Source organism: Pleurodeles waltl, chromosome 12 (genome assembly GCF_031143425.1).
Source record: "Pleurodeles waltl isolate 20211129_DDA chromosome 12, aPleWal1.hap1.20221129, whole genome shotgun sequence".
Taxonomy (NCBI): Eukaryota; Metazoa; Chordata; class Amphibia; order Caudata; family Salamandridae; genus Pleurodeles; species Pleurodeles waltl.
This window is the reverse complement of record NC_090451.1, coordinates 670,958,197-670,977,175: the sequence shown is the minus strand read 5'-3', so window position 1 is coordinate 670,977,175 and position 18,979 is coordinate 670,958,197. Positions and strand designations below refer to the sequence as shown.

The window sequence follows — 18,979 nt, the reverse complement described above, 5'->3', positions numbered from 1 at the left end:
CGGTGACGTGGCGTTCGGGTCCTGCAGGGGTTTAAAACCATGAGTTCGATGGCATCTGTCGCTGTAGATACACATGGTATGCATGAGCTCGCCATCTGGTGTTGGGTCGGAGTGTTACAAGTTGTTTTTCTTCGAAGAAGTGTTTTCGAGTCACGGGACCGAGTGACTCCACCTTCTGTGCTCATTGCGCATGGGCGTCGACTCCATCTTCGATTGTTTTCTTTCCGCCATCGGGTTCGGACGTGTTCATGTCGCTCCGAGTTTCGGAACGGAAAGATAGCTGAAGACGGAAGATTTTCGACGGTATCGTTGCGATCCGGTTAGAGATAGACACATACGACGACGCGTTGAACATCGAAGCGCTTCGGTGCCCTTCGGGGTAGATTTCGGCACCCCGTCGGGGCCTAGTCGGCCCGACCGCGTGGAGGACAACGCCGATGGATCGGACCCCGTTTCGATTCTGCCCCGAATGCCACAACAAATATCCTTATACGGACCTGCACTCGGTCTGTAATCTGTGCCTGTCACCCGAGCACAGTGAAGAATCCTGCGAGGCCTGTCGGGCGTTCCGGTCCCGAAAAACTCTGCGCGACCGTCGAGCGAGAAGACTGCAGATGGCGTCCACGCCAAAAGAGCGTCGACAGTTCGAGACAGAAGAAGAACAGGAGGAATCCTTTTCCATCCAGGATTCAGACTCCGACGAGCTACACTCTACAAGAACTGTGAGTAAGACGTCGAGATCAAACCTTAAAAAAGGAAAGAAGGCCCAGGGGACGCCACTGCCAACCGGCCATGGCTCCACCCAAATTCTCGGTGACCAACAATCGGCACCGAAAAAGGCCCATTCAGTGTCGAGATCGTCCGACTTCGGTCGAGACACCGGCACGCAGCCTCCTCGGGACCGAGAGAGTGCTAAACAGAAGCATCGACACCGAGAGTTCGGTGTCGACACCGATCGACGCCGAGACAGTGGCGCCGAAGACCATAGAGGCCAAGAATTTTCGGCACAGAAAAAGAGGAAGGTTACCTCGGAGCCGAAAAAACAATCGACAGGGCTTTCGGAGCCGAAAAAAGCGACATCAGACCCTGTTTCTGGCTCCTATACCGAAGAGCATTCTATGTCTTCTCAAATGAAGAAACATAGATTTGAACAAGAACTGCAATCCACTGACGTGGATCACACGCAAAAGCGTATCTTTATTCAGCAGGGGACTGGGAAGATCAGTACCCTTCCACCTGTCAAACGAAAGAGAACGCTTCAGTTTACTCCTCAGCAACAAACAACACAAAAGGTAACACCTCCTCCCTCGCCTCCACCTGTAACTCCGGCTTCGCCAACTTACACCCCGTCACATTCGCCAGCTCACACCGCCATGAGCCACGACGACCAAGATCAGGATGCGTGGGACTTGTACGACGCACCAGTGTCTGATAACAGCCCAGACACATACCCAACTAGGCCATCACCACCGGAAGACAGCACAGCCTACTCACAAGTGGTGGCTAGAGCAGCTCTATTCCATAATGTGGAACTACACTCGGAACAAGTAGAGGATGATTTTTTATTTAACACCCTCTCCTCAACCCACAGCTCCTACCAAAGCCTGCCGATGCTCCCAGGCATGCTACGCCATGCAAAGGACATTTTCAAGGAGCCAGTTAAAAGTAGGGCAGTGACGCCTAGGGTGGACAAAAAGTATAAGGCGCCTCCTACGGACCCTGTCTTCATCACCTCTCAGCTGCCACCAGACTCTGTGGTGGTAGGGGCTGCCAGAAAACGGGCAAACTCACACACTTCTGGGGATGCACCTCCCCCAGATAAAGAAAGTAGGAAGTTCGATGCAGCCGGGAAGAGGGTTGCTGTCCAAGCAGCAAACCAGTGGCGCATCGCAAATTCACAAGCGCTGCTAGCGCGATACGACAGAGCCCACTGGGATGAGATGCAGCATCTCATTGAACATCTCCCAAAAGATCTGCAAAAAAGAGCAAAACAGGTTGTTGAGGAGGGTCAAAACATTTCCAACAATCAAATACGCTCCTCCATGGATGCAGCAGACACGGCCGCAAGAACCATTAATACGTCGGTTACCATCCGTAGGCACGCATGGCTCAGAACGTCTGGATTCAAGCCAGAAATTCAGCAGGCAGTGCTTAACATGCCAGTAAACGAGAAACTTCTGTTCGGTCCGGAGGTCGACACAGCTATAGAAAAGCTCAAGAAGGACACTGACACTGCCAAGGCCATGGGCGCACTCTACTCCCCGCAGAGCAGAGGATCTTATAACACCTTCCGCAAAACACCTTTTAGAGGAGGGTTTCGGGGTCAGGCCACACAAGCTAGCACCTCACAGTCCGCACCGCCCACCTACCAGGGACAGTACAGGGGAGGTTTTCGGGGCCAGTATAGAGGGGGGCAATTTCCTAGGAATAGAGGAAGATTTCAAAGCCCCAAAACCACTACCAACAAGCAGTGACTCACACGTCACTCACCCCTCCCACACAACACCAGTGGGGGGGAGGATACATCAATATTACGAAGCATGGGACAAAATAACTACAGATACATGGGTCCTAGCAATTATCCAACATGGTTATTGCATAGAATTCATGCAATTCCCTCCAGACATACCACCAAAATCACAAAATTTATCAAAATACCATTCACAACTTCTAGAGATAGAAGTTCAAGCACTACTGCAAAAAAATGCAATAGAATTAGTACCAAGCACACAAATAAACACAGGAGTTTATTCACTGTACTTCTTGATACCAAAAAAGGACGAAACACTGAGACCAATTCTAGACCTCAGGGTAGTAAACACATTCATCAAATCAGACCACTTTCACATGGTCACACTACAAGAAGTGTTACCATTGCTCAGAAAACACGACTACATGACAACCCTAGACCTCAAGGACGCATATTTCCATATACCAATCCATCAATCACACAGGAAATATCTAAGGTTTGTATTCAAAGGAATACATTACCAATTCAAAGTATTGCCTTTTGGTTTAACAACCGCTCCAAGAGTATTCACAAAGTGCCTAGCAGTAGTCGCTGCACACATCAGAAGGCAGCAAATACATGTGTTCCCGTATCTAGACGACTGGCTAATCAAAACCAGTTCGCTCACACAATGCTCAAACCACACAAATCAAGTCATACAAACCCTCTACAATTTAGGGTTCACCGTCAACTTTGCAAAATCAAACATTCTGCCAAGCAAAGTACAGCAATATCTAGGAGCCATAATAGACACGACAAAAGGAGTAGCAACGCCAACTCCACAAAGGATCCACAATTTCAACAGGGTCATTCAACACATGTCTCCAAACCAAACAATACAAGCAAGAACAATACTACAGCTCCTAGGCATGATGTCCTCATGCATAGCCATTGTCCCAAACGCAAGACTGCACATGAGGCCCTTACAACAGTGCCTAGCCTCACAGTGGTCTCAAGCACAGGGTCACCTTCTAGATCTGGTGTTGCTAGACCGCCAAACTTACCTATCGCTTCTATGGTGGAACAGTATAAATTTAAACATAGGGCGGCCTTTCCAAGACCCAGTGCCACAGTACGTAATAACAACAGATGCTTCCATGACAGGGTGGGGAGCACATCTCAATCAACACAACATAAGAGGACAATGGAACATACATCAAACAAAACTGCATATAAATCATCTAGAATTATTAGCAGTTTTTCAAGCACTAAAAGCTTTCCAACCAATCATAACCCACAAATACATCCTTGTCAAAACAGACAACATGACAACGATGTATTATCTAAACAAACAAGGAGGAACACATTCAACGCAGTTAAGCTTGTTAGCTCAAAAAATATGGAAGTGGGCAATCCACCATCAAATTGGTCTAATAGCACAGTTTATTCCGGGGATCCAGAATCAGCTGGCAGACAATCTCTCTCGAGATCACCAGCAAGTCCACGAATGGGAAATCCACCCACAAATTCTGAACACCTACTTCACACTCTGGGGAACACCACAAATAGACTTATTTGCAACAAAAGAGAACGCAAAATGCCAAAACTTCGCGTCCAGATACCCACACAAGCAATCCCAAGGCAATGCCCTATGGATGAACTGGTCAGGAATATTTGCTTACGCTTTTCCTCCTCTCCCTCTCCTTCCTTACCTAGTAAACAAATTGAGTCAAAACAAACTCAAACTCATTTTAATAGCACCAACGTGGGCAAGACAACCCTGGTACACAACACTGCTAGATCTGTCTGTAGTACCACACATCAAACTGCCCAACAAACCAGATCTGTTAACGCAACACAACCAACAGATCAGACACCCGGACCCAGCATCGCTGAATCTAGCAATCTGGCTCCTGAAATCCTAGAATTCGGACACTTACAACTTAGCCAAGAGTGTATGGAAGTCATAAAGCAGGCCAGAAGGCCATCCACTAGACACTGCTACGCAAGTAAGTGGAAAAGATTTGTTTGGTACTGCCATCATAATCAGATACAACCACTAGAGGCAACTCCAAAACATATAGTAAATTACTTGCTCCATTTACAAAAAGCAAAGCTAGCCTTCTCTTCTATTAAAATACACCTTGCAGCAATATCTGCATACCTGCAAACTACATATTCAACTTCCTTGTATAGGATACCAGTTATCAAAGCATTCATAGAAGGGCTTAAAAGAATTATACCACCAAGAACACCACCTGTTCCTTCATGGAACCTAAACGTGGTTCTAACAAGACTCATGGGCCCACCCTTCGAACCCATGCACTCTTGCGGAATACAATTCCTCACCTGGAAAGTTGCCTTTCTCATCGCCATTACATCTCTAAGAAGAGTAAGTGAAATTCAAGCGTTCACAACACAAGAGCCTTTTATACAAATACATAAAAATAAGGTCGTCCTACGACCTAATCCAAAATTTTTACCAAAAGTTATTTCTCCATTCCATCTAAATCAAACGGTAGAATTACCAGTATTCTTCCCACAGCCAGATTCTGTGGCTGAAAGAGCACTACATACATTAGATGTCAAAAGAGCATTAATGTACTACATTGACAGAACGAAGAACATCAGAAAAACTAAACAGCTATTTATTGCATTCCAAAAACCTCATGCAGGTAACCCAATATCAAAACAAGGTATAGCCAGATGGATAGTTAAATGCATCCAAATCTGCTACCTTAAAGCAAAAAGACAACTGCCCATTACTCCCAGGGCACATTCAACAAGGAAAAAAGGTGCTTCAATGGCCTTTTTAGGAAACATCCCAATGCAAGAAATATGTAAGGCAGCCACTTGGTCTACGCCTCACACATTCACCAAACACTACTGTATAGATGTGCTATCCGCACAACAAGCTACAGTAGGTCAAGCTGTATTAAGAACTCTATTTCAGACAACTTCTACTCCTACAGGCTAAACCACCGCTTATGGGGAACTAACTGCTTACTAGTCTATGCATACCATGTGTATCTACAGCGACAGATGCCATCGAACTGAAAATGTCACTTACCCAGTGTACATCTGTTCGTGGCATCAGTCGCTGAGATTCACATGGACCCACCCACCTCCCCGGAAGCCTGTAGCAGTTCAGAAGTTACCTTCAATTTTGTACATTTGTATATATATTACTTAATCCTTTAATAGGTACATACTTACATTTTTCATTGCGCGGGCACTATTACTATAGTACAACTCCTACCTCACCCTCTGCGGGGAAAACAATCGAAGATGGAGTCGACGCCCATGCGCAATGAGCACAGAAGGTGGAGTCACTCGGTCCCGTGACTCGAAAACACTTCTTCGAAGAAAAACAACTTGTAACACTCCGACCCAACACCAGATGGCGAGCTCATGCATACCATGTGAATCTCAGCGACTGATGCCACGAACAGATGTACACTGGGTAAGTGACATTTTCATTATTGCATCTGTGTGTGCCATGGTGTGCAATGGGTGGGTGCCCGTGTACCCCAGTGCTGGCATTCCCTTGTGAGGCTGTTGTGACGGTGGTTTGTGGGGGGGGGGGGTTGTATGTGTATGTGCAGTGGGCATGCTTTGGTGATGGGTGTCCATGCTTTGTGGTCGCATGCAGGGCTAGGTGTTGGGATGGGTGGGTTGTGATGGTGAGACATTTGCAAGGAGTAGGTGTGATGGGGGTGGGGGTATGATTTGGCATGCTAGTGGGGTGGGGGGGATGAAGTAGTGAAGATGAGACTTACCAGAGTCCATTCCTCCAGATACTCCTGCGAGGCCCTCAGGATGCAGGATGTTCAAGACCTGCTCCTCCCATGTTGTAAATTCTGGTGGAGGAGGTTGGGGTCCGCCGCCAGTCCGCTGCACCGCGATGTTGTGCCTGGATACCATGGAACGCACCTTCCCCCGTAGGTCGTTCCACCTCTTCCTGATGTCGTCCCTATTTCTTGGGTGCTGTCCCACCGCGTTGACCCTGCCCACTATTCTGCTCCATAGCTCCATCTTCCTGGCAATGGTGGTGTGCTGCACCTGTGTCCCGAACAGCTGTGGCTCTACTCGTACAATTTCCTCCACCATGACCCTGAGTTAATCATCAGAGAACCTGGGGTGTCTTTGCGGTGCCATGGGGTGGTGTGGGTGATGTGTAGGGTGGATTGTGTGGTGCTAAGTGTGGTGATGTGTATTGTTGTGTTGTGTGAAGTGCGTGCAAATATTGCTGGGTGACAGTGAATTGGGCGTCTGGGTGCTCGGATGTCTTTTCTCGGTGCGTGTTCACGAATCTCTAGGAGTGGAGGTTTGTGGGTGATGTGGGTGTGTGTTTTATATTGTAATGGGTGTGTGGGAATGGTGTGTGTATGTGTATCAGGTGTGTGTATTTTGAATTGTCCAATGTGGTAGTGTTTTGTACAAGTATGTGTATTTCGAGCGCGGCGGTGTGTACCGCCAATGGAACACCGCGGTTGAAAGACTGCTGCGTGGATTCGTGTGTCGTGATAGTGTGGGTGTATTTCTGTTGGCGTGACGGTGGAGGTTTGGTCATCGCCAGTTTCTCGCTGGCCTTTGGTGTGGCGGACTTTTGTGGATGTCTGTATTTTGGCGGTTTGCCTGTTCTGGGTCAGAATGACCGTGGCGGTTTGCCGCGGCCGTGTTATGGCGGTCTTCTGCACGGCGGTAAGCGCCTTTTACCGCCGAGGTTGGAATGACCCCCTCAGTCTGTTCCTTACCTATCTGGAATTTCACTATTAACATTGTATCACAAGTGTGGGAACCTACCAGTTCCAGTAGTGTTGGGTGCAAAGTTACTTAGTGTGTGGGCACCCTGGCACTAGCCAAGGTGCCCCCACATTGTTCAGGGCAAATTCCCTGGACTTTGTGAGTGCGGGGACACCATTACACGCGTGCACTATACATAGGTCACTACCTATGTATAGCGTCACAATGGTAACTCCGAACATGGCCATGTAACATGTCTAAGATCATGGAATTGTCACCCCAATGCCATTCTGGCATTGGGGAGACTATTCCATGATCCCCCGGGTCTCTAGCACAGAACCCGGGTACTGCCAAACTGCCTTTTCGGGGTTTCCACTGCTGCTGCTGCCAACCGCTCAGACAGGTTTCTGCCCTCCGGGGGTCCAGGCAGCCCTGGCCCAGGAAGGCAGAACAAAGGATTTCCTCTAAGAGAGGGTGTAACACCCTCTCCCTTTCGAAATAGGTGTGATGGCTGGGGAGGAGTAGCCTCTCCCAGCCTCTGGAAATGCTTTGATGGGCACAGATGCTGCCCAGCTCTGCATAAGCCAGTCTACACCGGTTTAGGGATTTCCCAGCCCTGCTCTGGCGCGAAACTGGACAAAGGAAAAGGGAGTGACCACTCCCCTGACCTGCACCTCCCAGGAGAGGTGTCTAGAGCTCCTCCAGTGTGCCACAGACCTCTGCCATCTTGGAAACAGAGGTGTTGCTGGCACACTGGACTGCTCTGAGTGGCCAGTGCCGGCAGGTGACGTCAGAGACTCCTTTTGATAGACTGTTACCTCTCTTAGTAGCCAATTCTCCTTTCTAGGTAGCCAAACCTCCATTTCTGGCTATTCAGGTTCTCTGCTTTGGGAAATTCTTCAGAAACCGAATGCAAGAGCTCACCAGAGTTCCTCTGCATCTCCCTCTTCACCTTCTGCCAAAGGATCGACCGCTGACTGCTCAGGACGCCTGCAAAACCGCAACAAAGTAGCAAAGAGGACTACTGCAACCTTGTATCGCTTCATCCTGCCGGCTTTCTCGACTGTTTCCTGGTGGTGCATGCTCTGGGGGTAGCCTGCCTCCTTTCTGCACCAGGAGCTCTGAAGAAATCTCCCGTGGGTCGATGGAATCTTCCCCCTGCAACCGCAGGCAACAAAAGACTGCATCACCGATCCTCTCTCAGCACGACGAGCGTGGTCCCTGGAACTCAGCAACTCTGTCCAAGTGACTCCCACAGTCCAGTAACGCTTCAGTCCAAGTTTGGTGGAGGTAAGTCCTTGCCTCCCCACGCTAGACTGCATTGCTGGGTACCGCGTGATTTGCAGCTGCTCCGGCTCCTGTGCACTCTTCCAGGATTTCCTTTGTGCACAGCCAAGCCTGGGTCCCCGACACTCTAACCTGCAGTGCACAACCTTCTGAGTTGTCCTCCGGCGTCGTGGGACTCCCTTTTGTGACTTCGGGTGGACTCTGGTTCACTCCTCTTCTAAGTGCCTGTTCCGGTACTTCTGCGGGTGCTGCCTGCTTCTGTGAGGGCTCCCTGACTTGCTGGGCGCCCCCTCTGTCTCCTCATCCAAGTGGCAAAATCCTGGTCCCTCCTGGGCTACAGCAGCATCCAAACACCCTAACGCAACCCTTGCAGCTAGCAAGGCTTGTTTGCGGTCTTTCTGCGTGGGAACTCCTCTGCAAGCTTCTTCACGACGTGGGACATCCATCCTCCAAAGGGGAAGTTCCTAGTCCTCTTCGTTCTTGCAAAACACCAAGCTTCTTCCATCCGGTGGCAGCTTCCTTGCACCCTCAGCTGTCCTTTTCTGGGCTCCTGCCCACTCTCGACACTGTCGCGACTCTTGGACTTGGTCCCCTTGTCTTACAGGTACTCAGGTCTGGAAATCCACTGTTGTTGCATTGCTGGTGTTGGTTTTCCTTGCAGAATCCCCCTATCACGACTTCTGTGCTCTCTGGGGGTTGTAGGTGCACTTTACACCTACCTTAGAGGGTCTTGGGTTGGGCTATTTTTTTAACCCTCACTGTTTTCTTACAGTCCCAGCGACCCTCTACAAGCCCACATAGGTTTGGGGTCCATTCGTGGTTCGCATTCCACTTTTGGAGTATATGGTTTGTGTTGCCCCTATACCTATGTGCTCCTATTGCAATCTGTTGTAACTTTACACTGCTTGCATTACTTCCTTTTGCTATTACTGCATAATTTTGGTATTGTGTACACATATCTTGTGTATATTTGGCATCCTCACACTGAGGGTACTCACTGAGATACTTTTGGCATATTGTCATAAAAATAAAGTATCTTTATTTTTAGTATATCTGTGTATTGTGTTTTCTTATGATATTGTGCGTATGACACCAGTGGTATAGTAGGAGCTTTACATGTCTCCTAGTTCAGCCTAAGCTGCTTTGCCATAGCTACCTTCTATCAGCCTAAGCTGCTAGAAACACCTCTTCTACACTAATAAGGGATAACTGGACCTGGCACAAGGTGTAAGTACCTCTGGTACCCACTACAAGCCAGGCCAGCCTCCTACACCCTAGAGCCTAATTCCTTTTCTCTGAGATAACTCAGGTAGAGGATTCTATATGGGGAATTCCAGCTTTTTCAATGCTAAGACAACAGCCTAAATCTAGCACCAGGGCCCTGCAGGTTATGGATTATGACAATGCACCGTCTTCAGCCAGGAAACGGCCGCCTCCCTTCAGATACCCCAGCCAATCCAACGTTTTTTAGAGGGTCCTACCACAGTTCCATCGTCTTTGTGCTTATTGATGTAAGGATTTGTCACAAATACAAAGGTCTTAGGGTGGAAGAGCAACGCAATAGTGATCTCTCCCCTATTCTGGTAGAGTGTAATAGGTAGTTCTCCACTAAAGATAATACCCAACAAGAGCATGAGGTTATGCTTCCCATTAACGGTGACAAATAATAAACGTGCCATAAAATGGGAGATTTTCATAAACTCCAATGAGCTAGTGGCTAAAATGCATGACCTACCAACCAGCCGCCACACTGTACACGCCCATCTAAAAAGATTGTGGCCACTCACGCAGAGCTTTTCTCTTCTTTGAAAGATCTATTTTCTAGAGTTAGCAAGGGAAACAAACAGCAGAGAGGAAGCAATTGTGGATGGTTTAATAAAGTATGTAGAAAGGCCAAGGGCAGACTCCTGGAAGCAATAAGTCTAAACGATGGAGAAAAGATAACTTTGGCGAGGCATGAGTACTCCCTCGCAATAAAGACTAGTAAGATTAAATGGGAGGAGGCAACCTGGCTGGAATTGTTACTAGCAGCCAAATAAAGCAAGTCTAAACTGTTAAGGCCCTTGATAGTTCAAAAAAGGCGAAACGAAAATCCTGACCTGATTGCCATATCTCTGCTGATAATTGATTGCACTATTTCACCAAACTTTATAGATAGGAGACTGTGCCTTCCGTCTGTGCAGCGAGTGCAAAAGTGATCGCCAGCCCAGGTGCAGGTGCGCTTACACCGTTTACCTTAAGGGAAACTGAGAAGAATGTTCAACGTCCAAAAATCGGGAAAGGCGACTGGTCTAAATGGAATTCCATCTGATTTGTTTAAATCTGACCTTAAATTCTGGGTTCCTTATATTAATAGTGTGTCCAACGCAGTCTTGGCGGGTTGCAATCCCCCTGTTCTTGCAAAGGTGCAATAATTGTCCCAATCCATAAAAAAAGGCAATAGGTCAGTCCCGGGTAACTATAGACCAATAAGTCTCTTAGATAACTTGCAGAAGATATTTTCTTATCGGGTCCTGGATAAGCTTAAGGATTGGTTAGAGGAAAATGATGTCCTAAGCCACCTACAAGCGGGATTTAGACAGAAGACAAGTACAGTAGACCAGGACTTCCGCTTTCATACAATCAAATAGAAAACTGTTGACTTGGATGCTGGGAGACTTTTTGTTGCCTTTGTGGACCTCAAGTCTGCCTTGGATTTGGTCCCCCAAGATAAAATATGGGAGATCCTGGGTAGGGCTGGAGTCCCGGGTCCTTTGCTAAAGTTGATCCAAGAGTTATATTCTGAGAGCTATGCCAGAACAAGGTGGGGAATGCATGGTGAACCTATGGGGAAACTCCCACTACAGAAGGGGGTGAGGCAGGGATGTGTGTTGGCTCCCACACTCTTCCTACTCTTCATAAATGCTTGCATCCCCTACTTATATGATTGCGAAAATGATGCCCCAAAACTAGGTGGGATAAAGACCCCGTGCCGATTGTTTGCGGGTGACACTTGGCTGCTTTCTCAAACCGCCCTAGGACTAGTTAGGCTCCTTGAGAAATGCTCAGGGTTTTGCAGGGAGCATGGTTTACAAATTAATGCTACCAAGACCAAATACATGGTGTTTGGTGATACAAAATGTAGAGTGAAGAAAATTATATAGCTGGACGGTAACATTTTGGAAAGAGTCTCTGATTTCGACTATCTGGGAGTCAGGATGGAGGATTCGCATAAATGGCCAGCTCAATTGTTAAAGTGCACTATGTCCCTGAAACAAAACGCACGGAGCATCTTGAGATTCGCTGGTAGATCTCCCAGTTTTCCTATTACACCAGCAATGGAAATATACAAAAGCCATGTTAGAGGAGGGGCCCTGTATGGTGCAGAGTTATGGGGACATGGCAGATTACAAGATTTGGATAGACCAGAGAACTTTTTCCTAAAGGCTTTGTTAAAAATCCCTCTAAGTTCCCCCACACTGTCTATTCGAATGGACTTGAATTTACACTCTATTGCGGATACAGCCGCCATGAGCCCATTGCAGTATTGGATTAGATGATGGTCTATAGATACTCTAGATTTGTATAGAACATGGCTAAGAGTGTTGCTAGTCGCCCCACAAATTGAAAAAATTCCATGGTGCAGATACGTGAAAAATGCCTTGTCCGAACGTGGGTTAGGCCTGTATTGATCAGATCCTTCTCACCTCCCAAAGAGTGCTACACAGACCTTGAAGGACGCATACTGGGCGATCTTGCAAGTAGCAGAGCTAGCATCAGTGCCGTCCGCTAGCCTGACAGACAGTTTTTTATTAGCGAAGTGCCATTATGAATTTGAGCATTATTTGGATATGATTACAACACCCCTAGCATGTGCACTTTATATCAGATTTAGAATTGGATCCTTACCTTTACGGGCCCTTACTTCTAGATGGAAGCAAACCAAAAGTCAAACAGATCATTGCCAGATGAGATGCAAGACCAAAGAGAGCATTGCCCACGTTATATTTCACTGTCCGGCGTATAAAAAGCAGAGGGCTTGTTGGATCAGACCACTCTGCAAATCCTGTGTATCAGGGATCGGCCCTTAGGATTTGCAGAACGAGTCCGCGCGGGATCGTGGCATGTGCGCTGGCAAAGTTCTTAGAGGCAATTTAGCACATTAGAGTCAAATCTATGACCACTACTGTATAAATTTCATAAGTAGCTTATAATTGTGTCCTGATCCACAGTCTTTTATATATGCACATAAACATGTTTATCGAATGGGAGAATATAGCTACTAGATTTTAAACATTAGGGTAAAATGCCTTACGATTTGAAATGAGACGATAGGTTGGGAACTTTTTATCATGTGAAATGAACACAACACTTTGTATATATTGACTTTGGAAATATGAGATACAGCTTGGATGATAAGGCCCATGCCGTTCTCCCTATGAAGAACTGCGTTTGTAACTGTTTTAATATTGATTCATTGTGTTGTGTACATATTGTATCTCTTATTCACATGTTATTTGTGTAATCTTTTAGCATATGACTTTGGATGAGCTCCTTTTAACTATCCTTGAGAATTTTATGGTTTCTGTTTTTTTATTGCTTTTATACTGAAGATCTTGTGTCTAATGTGCTTTCAGGGCACTTTTTGCCGAAATAAAGCTGAAATTGAATTGAATTGAAATATACAATATCTAGGATGGTGGCCACCCACCAGGTAAGAGGAAGTCTGCGTGTGGGGCAGAGACCCCAGGTGTGAATGGTCACCTACTACTTCAGTATCCTGACAGGGAATGTAGCAAGCCCAAGGCAGATAACAGGCCTTAGAGGACCTCTCAGGGACTGAAATGGGCCTAGGCCCTGGCAGACATCGAGCCCTTATCTATAACTGGCACGTTATAGGGAAAAACAACTGGCAGCCTGGGCAGTGTCTGCCTAAAATAGTAGCTGGAGCTGGAGGGTGTTGTCCTACCCTGTAGGGTGTTTTGGCTCCAGGCTGTTGGAGCCTACTTTTCTTTGCGGCCGCTGTTGGAGGCGCTCTGTTTCTCTCTCCTTTGAAACTGTCAGGCTCCGTAGATCAAAGAGTCCAATGGAGCGTCCCAGAGCAGACACGCGAGGGGCACGGGCCCTTTAGTGGACAGAGGACCACTGCACGCTCTGGCCCTGATTACCTCAGACGAGGTGGAAAATCACTGAGGGGTGACCACGAAGGAGCGTTGAAGCGTGTTCATGGTCAGGGAATAAAGTACCTCACACAGTACCTAAGAAAGAAACAAATCAGTGCACAGGCATACAATCAATAACAATGGGGACCGGAGTCCTGACACTTAACTGACACGGGCTGCGAACAGCAAAGAGAGAGGGCGATAGGAGAGGGTCAGTCCCCTTTAGACACACTCAAGGAGCCTGATTGTTTATAGACTTGTTTATTTGGGACTTCATTTTTTCCCTGTGGTTATGGGACATGAAGTTTTTGCTGACATGTTGATATGGTTGCTGTTGAAATACACAAAGAATGTATGGCATAATCCTCACCTCCGGGTCCTGACATAGAATCCTATTTTTCAAGTGCATTTTCGTTGGAAGACTATTTGTAAGCATTATGGAAGGCAATCTGTGGTTTTCTGCTGCTACTTGTTGGTCTTTCCACACAGTCGTTCCCTGGCCGAGAGTGCAGTAGCAGCACGCGTAAATGGGACACTCCATGATCTGGACCGTCCATTGGAGGAGGACTCCGAAGTGGAGTTCCTGACATTTGATTCTTCCGATGGACAGGCGGTAAGTTGGCTTGCTTTCACTACTGTTCTGCAGAACCTTTGCAGTGTGCCACTCCAGTATTGTTGCCAGCAGTTTATATATTTGTGCATTTCAGTGTTTTATATATCTTTAGTCATTGGCAAAATGGAGATTTGCTGGCTGGGTGCCTTTGTTTTCATCTGTTTGTCCCCAGCTCCTCTAACCAATGCTTTGGGGGCAGATGAAGGGGGGTTATGTCACAGTGAGAACTGCCCTCGATCCTCTTTGCAAGTAGATGCTTTTTGTTCTCAAACCAATTATTAATTCCTTCTGCAGGAATGCTGTGTTACATTCTGTCACCAAATATGAAATACTAAGCATATTAGCAACGTAAAGAGTCAGTAGTGGGAGCACATGCAACTATAATGCGTCTCTGCAAGGCTTGCACCAAACGTTTCCTGTCGTGCATGAATCTGTGACCTATGGTTTCCGGCAGAACACTGAGTAAATGTGTCAACTACACAGTTTTGCTGTGCTTGCAAGCCTCAGGAGACACTTCAATGCAGCACCACCTATTCGCAGCCACTCCAACAAATGCATTTCAATCTTCGTGACCACATGCACAAGGCACACTGCAGTCTATGTTTAATGCTTTTGTACTGTTCCCTGCAAGAGCATGACAGTTTTCCTGTCATATCAAACTACTGCTGTACCAATCATAGTAATAAAGTGAACAAGGGTAGAATGAGTTTCTCACTGAGTATCGGTATGCGGCAAATTCAATAGTGCAGCAGGTAAGTTACTTCGCAGTGTCCCCTAATTCAAGAGTTGAGCCTGTACGAAACACATGTGTAAGGGAAAACTGCACTGCAGATGTCTGAAGGGCAGCAGCCTGACAGGGTATTTGTATGAAGGAGCTACAACCAGTCATAACCTGCTCCCTCCTGTAGTGCAGCCTTTTTAACTGTGACTGATACTGCAGTACAACCCAATGACTCAACTACTCCCTGGGAAACAACAGGGACAGAAGCTGTTGAGAGGGATGGCGGATGAACTGTGGAATACCTTACCTAGCAGAGTGGATAAGAACATTGGAATGGGCAACATAAACCATTATCGGTCACAGACATAGAAGAGCAAATACAGTGGTAGAACTGCTGTATTGCTTTTGCATGGAACAAGCGGCTCTTGTTGCCACATGGTTGATAGGTTTCATCATGTAAGCCTGAAAACTTTAAATGTCGGATTAGTTGTGCTAAGTGGTCCTAGGCTCAGAAGCTCATAATTAATTCTTGCCCAGTGCTCTGTGTTTCTGCTTTGTAAGGGCAGCACCGCCATACTTGCTGCAAGGCGACTTATGATTAGCCTTGTCAGTTCCTGTATGAAGTATCCTTTTTTGGTAAACCCAGAGCAGTAGTTTGGCCAATGGGCACTATGCATAACTCAACAAAACTAAAAAGGCTCCAGTGGTAAAACACGACAAATGGTCCACTGCAAAGAGAATCTCTTACATTGATTAATGTTGTTTCTTCAGATCTTTTGGCACTCTAGTGCTCATATCCTGGGAGCTGCTCTGGAGCACCTATACGATGGCTTGCTGTGCCATGGACCGAACATAGATAATGGGTTTTTCTACGACATGTTCCTGAATCATGGGTAAGTTACTGGCCGTATGAAAAACATACAATATCTCACCTCCAAAATCCTGTCTCCTCTGATGTAGCGTTACTACCCAAGTGAGCAGGCCTTGATATAGCCACTAAAAAATTGTCAACGATACCCTGGTTACAAGTTAATTAGACTGAATAACATTTTGTAAAAGGTCTGCAGTGTATTCTGTAAGACAAGTGCATTTGCAGATTGCAGGATATGCCGGTTTTCAATAGTTTATTGTGATTTTACAATGGAGTATTGAAGTAGGCAGGTAGTTGACGGGCAATTCACATGTACCTTTGTTATCATTTCAAATGATAAAATGAGAATTAAACCATAACCACTATTATGTTGGCGGTTTGTTTCACATTGATTATTTTAGCAAGCTAAACGAAAAGGAGAATGCATTAAAAGATGTTTGATTGCAATTGCAACGCCTCCCACCACTAAGTCTGCAAATATAATACAGGAAAGGGGTTTAATTCACTGTTAACTAGAACAATGAGTTTGACTGACATCAAAATCAGTTTTTATCAGAAATCAATGACCAAAGATGCAGGCCGAGGGCATACCCTATTAGTCACATTGTGTCTCAGTCATTTGCTCAGGCTAATAGTTTCTAACATCAACAATAAAAGTACCATTATTAACCCATACTTGTCAGCCTTACTACATCTGTGTTCCTTTGCGCGATCGTTCATCATGTTTCAGTGAATCAGTGAATCTTCTTATTCCTCTGCTCTTACCTGACTAATTTAATAATGCCAAAGCAGCAAATCATGAACATCATGAGCATCCATGACCATGTTGAGATGTAACCGCCACCCTCGACCAGTCTTCAGTGATACCACTTTTCAGAACAACTGCCCAGCCAGAACAGCCTCCTGAAATATCAACCTTGGTATTGGTGCAGGACATCTGTAATTTCCCCCCATTTTGATCACCTGTAGGTGGGCCTTGTTAGCTCGTTACGAGTCCTTTGAGCACTTACCAGTTAAATGTGTCTCTGATACAGCCTTATCCTAACCATACACAATTGTAAACGTCTTAGCTGCACCCCCAGCCCCCTTTGTACTTCCAAGTCTTGGTATGCTGTCCACTTGATTCAACACACTGTCTACTGTGAAACACATGTTGCTCCCTGGTGATTTCAATATGCGTAGGAAGATCCTTGGTACAAATGCTGATGGTAAGATATAGTAAAGGCTATGATAACTTTGGCTTCAATTAAATGTTGTGATGCAGGCCATCATCTGGACTGCCTCATGTCCCAGCTACAGAACTTCAGCATCTCTGAATAACATACATCTTGACTTGGTTGAGTTGTGTCTAAGGAAAGTTCAGCCCAAATTCCATCAACACAAACAAATATAGCTGAATTGCACAGTCATTTGATTTTGAAATTTGTAAAGGATAACATTCAAAAGTGGCCTTTTGGTACTTAGAAGATACACTGACAGATGTTCTAACAGAAAGTGGAGGTCAGAAGAGGCAACAATAGCAGAACAAGAGAGAAAGAGTGATAGAGAGAGAAAAACTGATATTAAAAGACTAAAAAACATTTTATAAGACTCCTCAAGGCCAGATGATCCTGGTTCTGCCTTAGGTCCATACGATAGGGCCTAAAAATCAGAGGGCTTCCTTTCACTGTGAGCTCATACATAACAAAGGAGAGAGTGAAAAAGAAATGTCCCCGAATGAAGTGGTCTTGATGTCTCATAATGAAAAGAAATCCATCTGGCCAAAAGGTTCTTAACTTGTTGCCCGGGGAATTCGAAATTGGCAGCTAAAAGTTAAGTCAGTATCCTCAGGTTTGTTTGTGGGAGCAGCATCAAACATAATTTAATATGGACAAGGAGCGGCCTCAATTGAATTTAGAACAGCTCCAACCTTGCCATTAAATTTTTTATATTTTTACATATTTGAAAATTGTAGGAAGCTGGCTATCTATGTAGTCTACCAATGTAGGGGTACACCATGCAGATAGTCCAGTTAACCCTTATTGGTTTACGGGGATTAATAATCCCAAATCCTGTTTGTGGGTGAGTTGGTGAGTAGTTTAGTCTTATCAGAGGATAGTGTCAAGCATTTGTTGAACTCACAGAATCAATAAATGAGACACACACTCAAGAAGAAACTCAAGATCAATTTCGAAAAATAGCACAGATTTTTATATTAATTTAGAGACCGATATCTACAAGATCAGGTAAGTACTGTTTGAGTTATCAAATTTTACAGTGAGGCAAAAATGTCACACAGATGTGCCTATACGCGGTAATGCTTTCCTATGGAGAACCAAATATGTACTGCATAGAAGTACTTGCAAACTTATTTCGGGAGTCCCCTTTAGAACTTACTGTGCTAGAGGGCCAAAGCCAAGAGAGCCACAAGCAGTTCGAGTTTACCTGCCCTGGAGTGTCTTGGTGTAGAGGTGCTGGACGGGTCGTAGCCTCCCATGTCGCAACATTGGCGAAGGAGGAGGTTTATGAACTGGAATGGCAGCTTGCTGACCTCAGCTCTGATACTTTCTGACTTAATCAGACTGCCTGTAGATTTTGTTTTTGACAGGTAGGCTGTCCCCAGTGTCCACATCATGTGCACACCAGGTTGTCTGACTAGGGGTCAAAGGAAAGAGCCCATCATACTGCCTTAGGATTTGCCTACAGTAAAAAAGCTTTCTGATGGATACAACTACCTGTGGATTCCTCACCTCATGAATACTCCCATGGCGCCAGCATTCTACGGAAATCTTCTTACTAGTCTCTGCACGTCGACGAGGACGTCACTGTCTCGCACGCGACGCCGTCTGACGTCATACAGGCAATAAGAGGTCCTCGACGACGTGCGGACGTCAGTTCCCTTTTTTCCGTGCATTCGAAACGGTTATCTTCGAGGGAGCAACTGTTACTCTTGCGGTTACAGTGTATATCTTGCTGCGTACTCTTTCTCCGTGGAAATAATGTCGCAGAGAAAGTCTGGATTTAAGCCTTGTCGTGAGTGTGGAGGCAAGATGTCGGTGACGGATCCTCATTCCGATTGCCTTTGGTGTTTGAGCTCCGACCACGACGTCTCGACTTGTGATTCATGTCAGCACATGAATCCGAAGGCCCTTAAAGAACGTGAGGCGAAGCT

At 46.1% G+C, this 18,979-nt stretch overlaps 1 protein-coding gene across 1 annotated transcript in view; it reads left to right on the top strand.

Annotated features, from left to right (window-relative positions):
- LOC138267178 (threonine--tRNA ligase 1, cytoplasmic-like) overlaps positions 1-18,979 on the top strand; it is a 239,383-nt gene that overhangs the window by 57,574 nt on the left and 162,830 nt on the right. The window contains exons 4-5 of the mRNA XM_069216029.1: positions 14,113-14,236; positions 15,729-15,850. Coding sequence (XP_069072130.1) covers positions 14,113-14,236; positions 15,729-15,850 — 246 coding nt within the window. The remainder of the gene's footprint in view (positions 1-14,112; positions 14,237-15,728; positions 15,851-18,979) is intronic.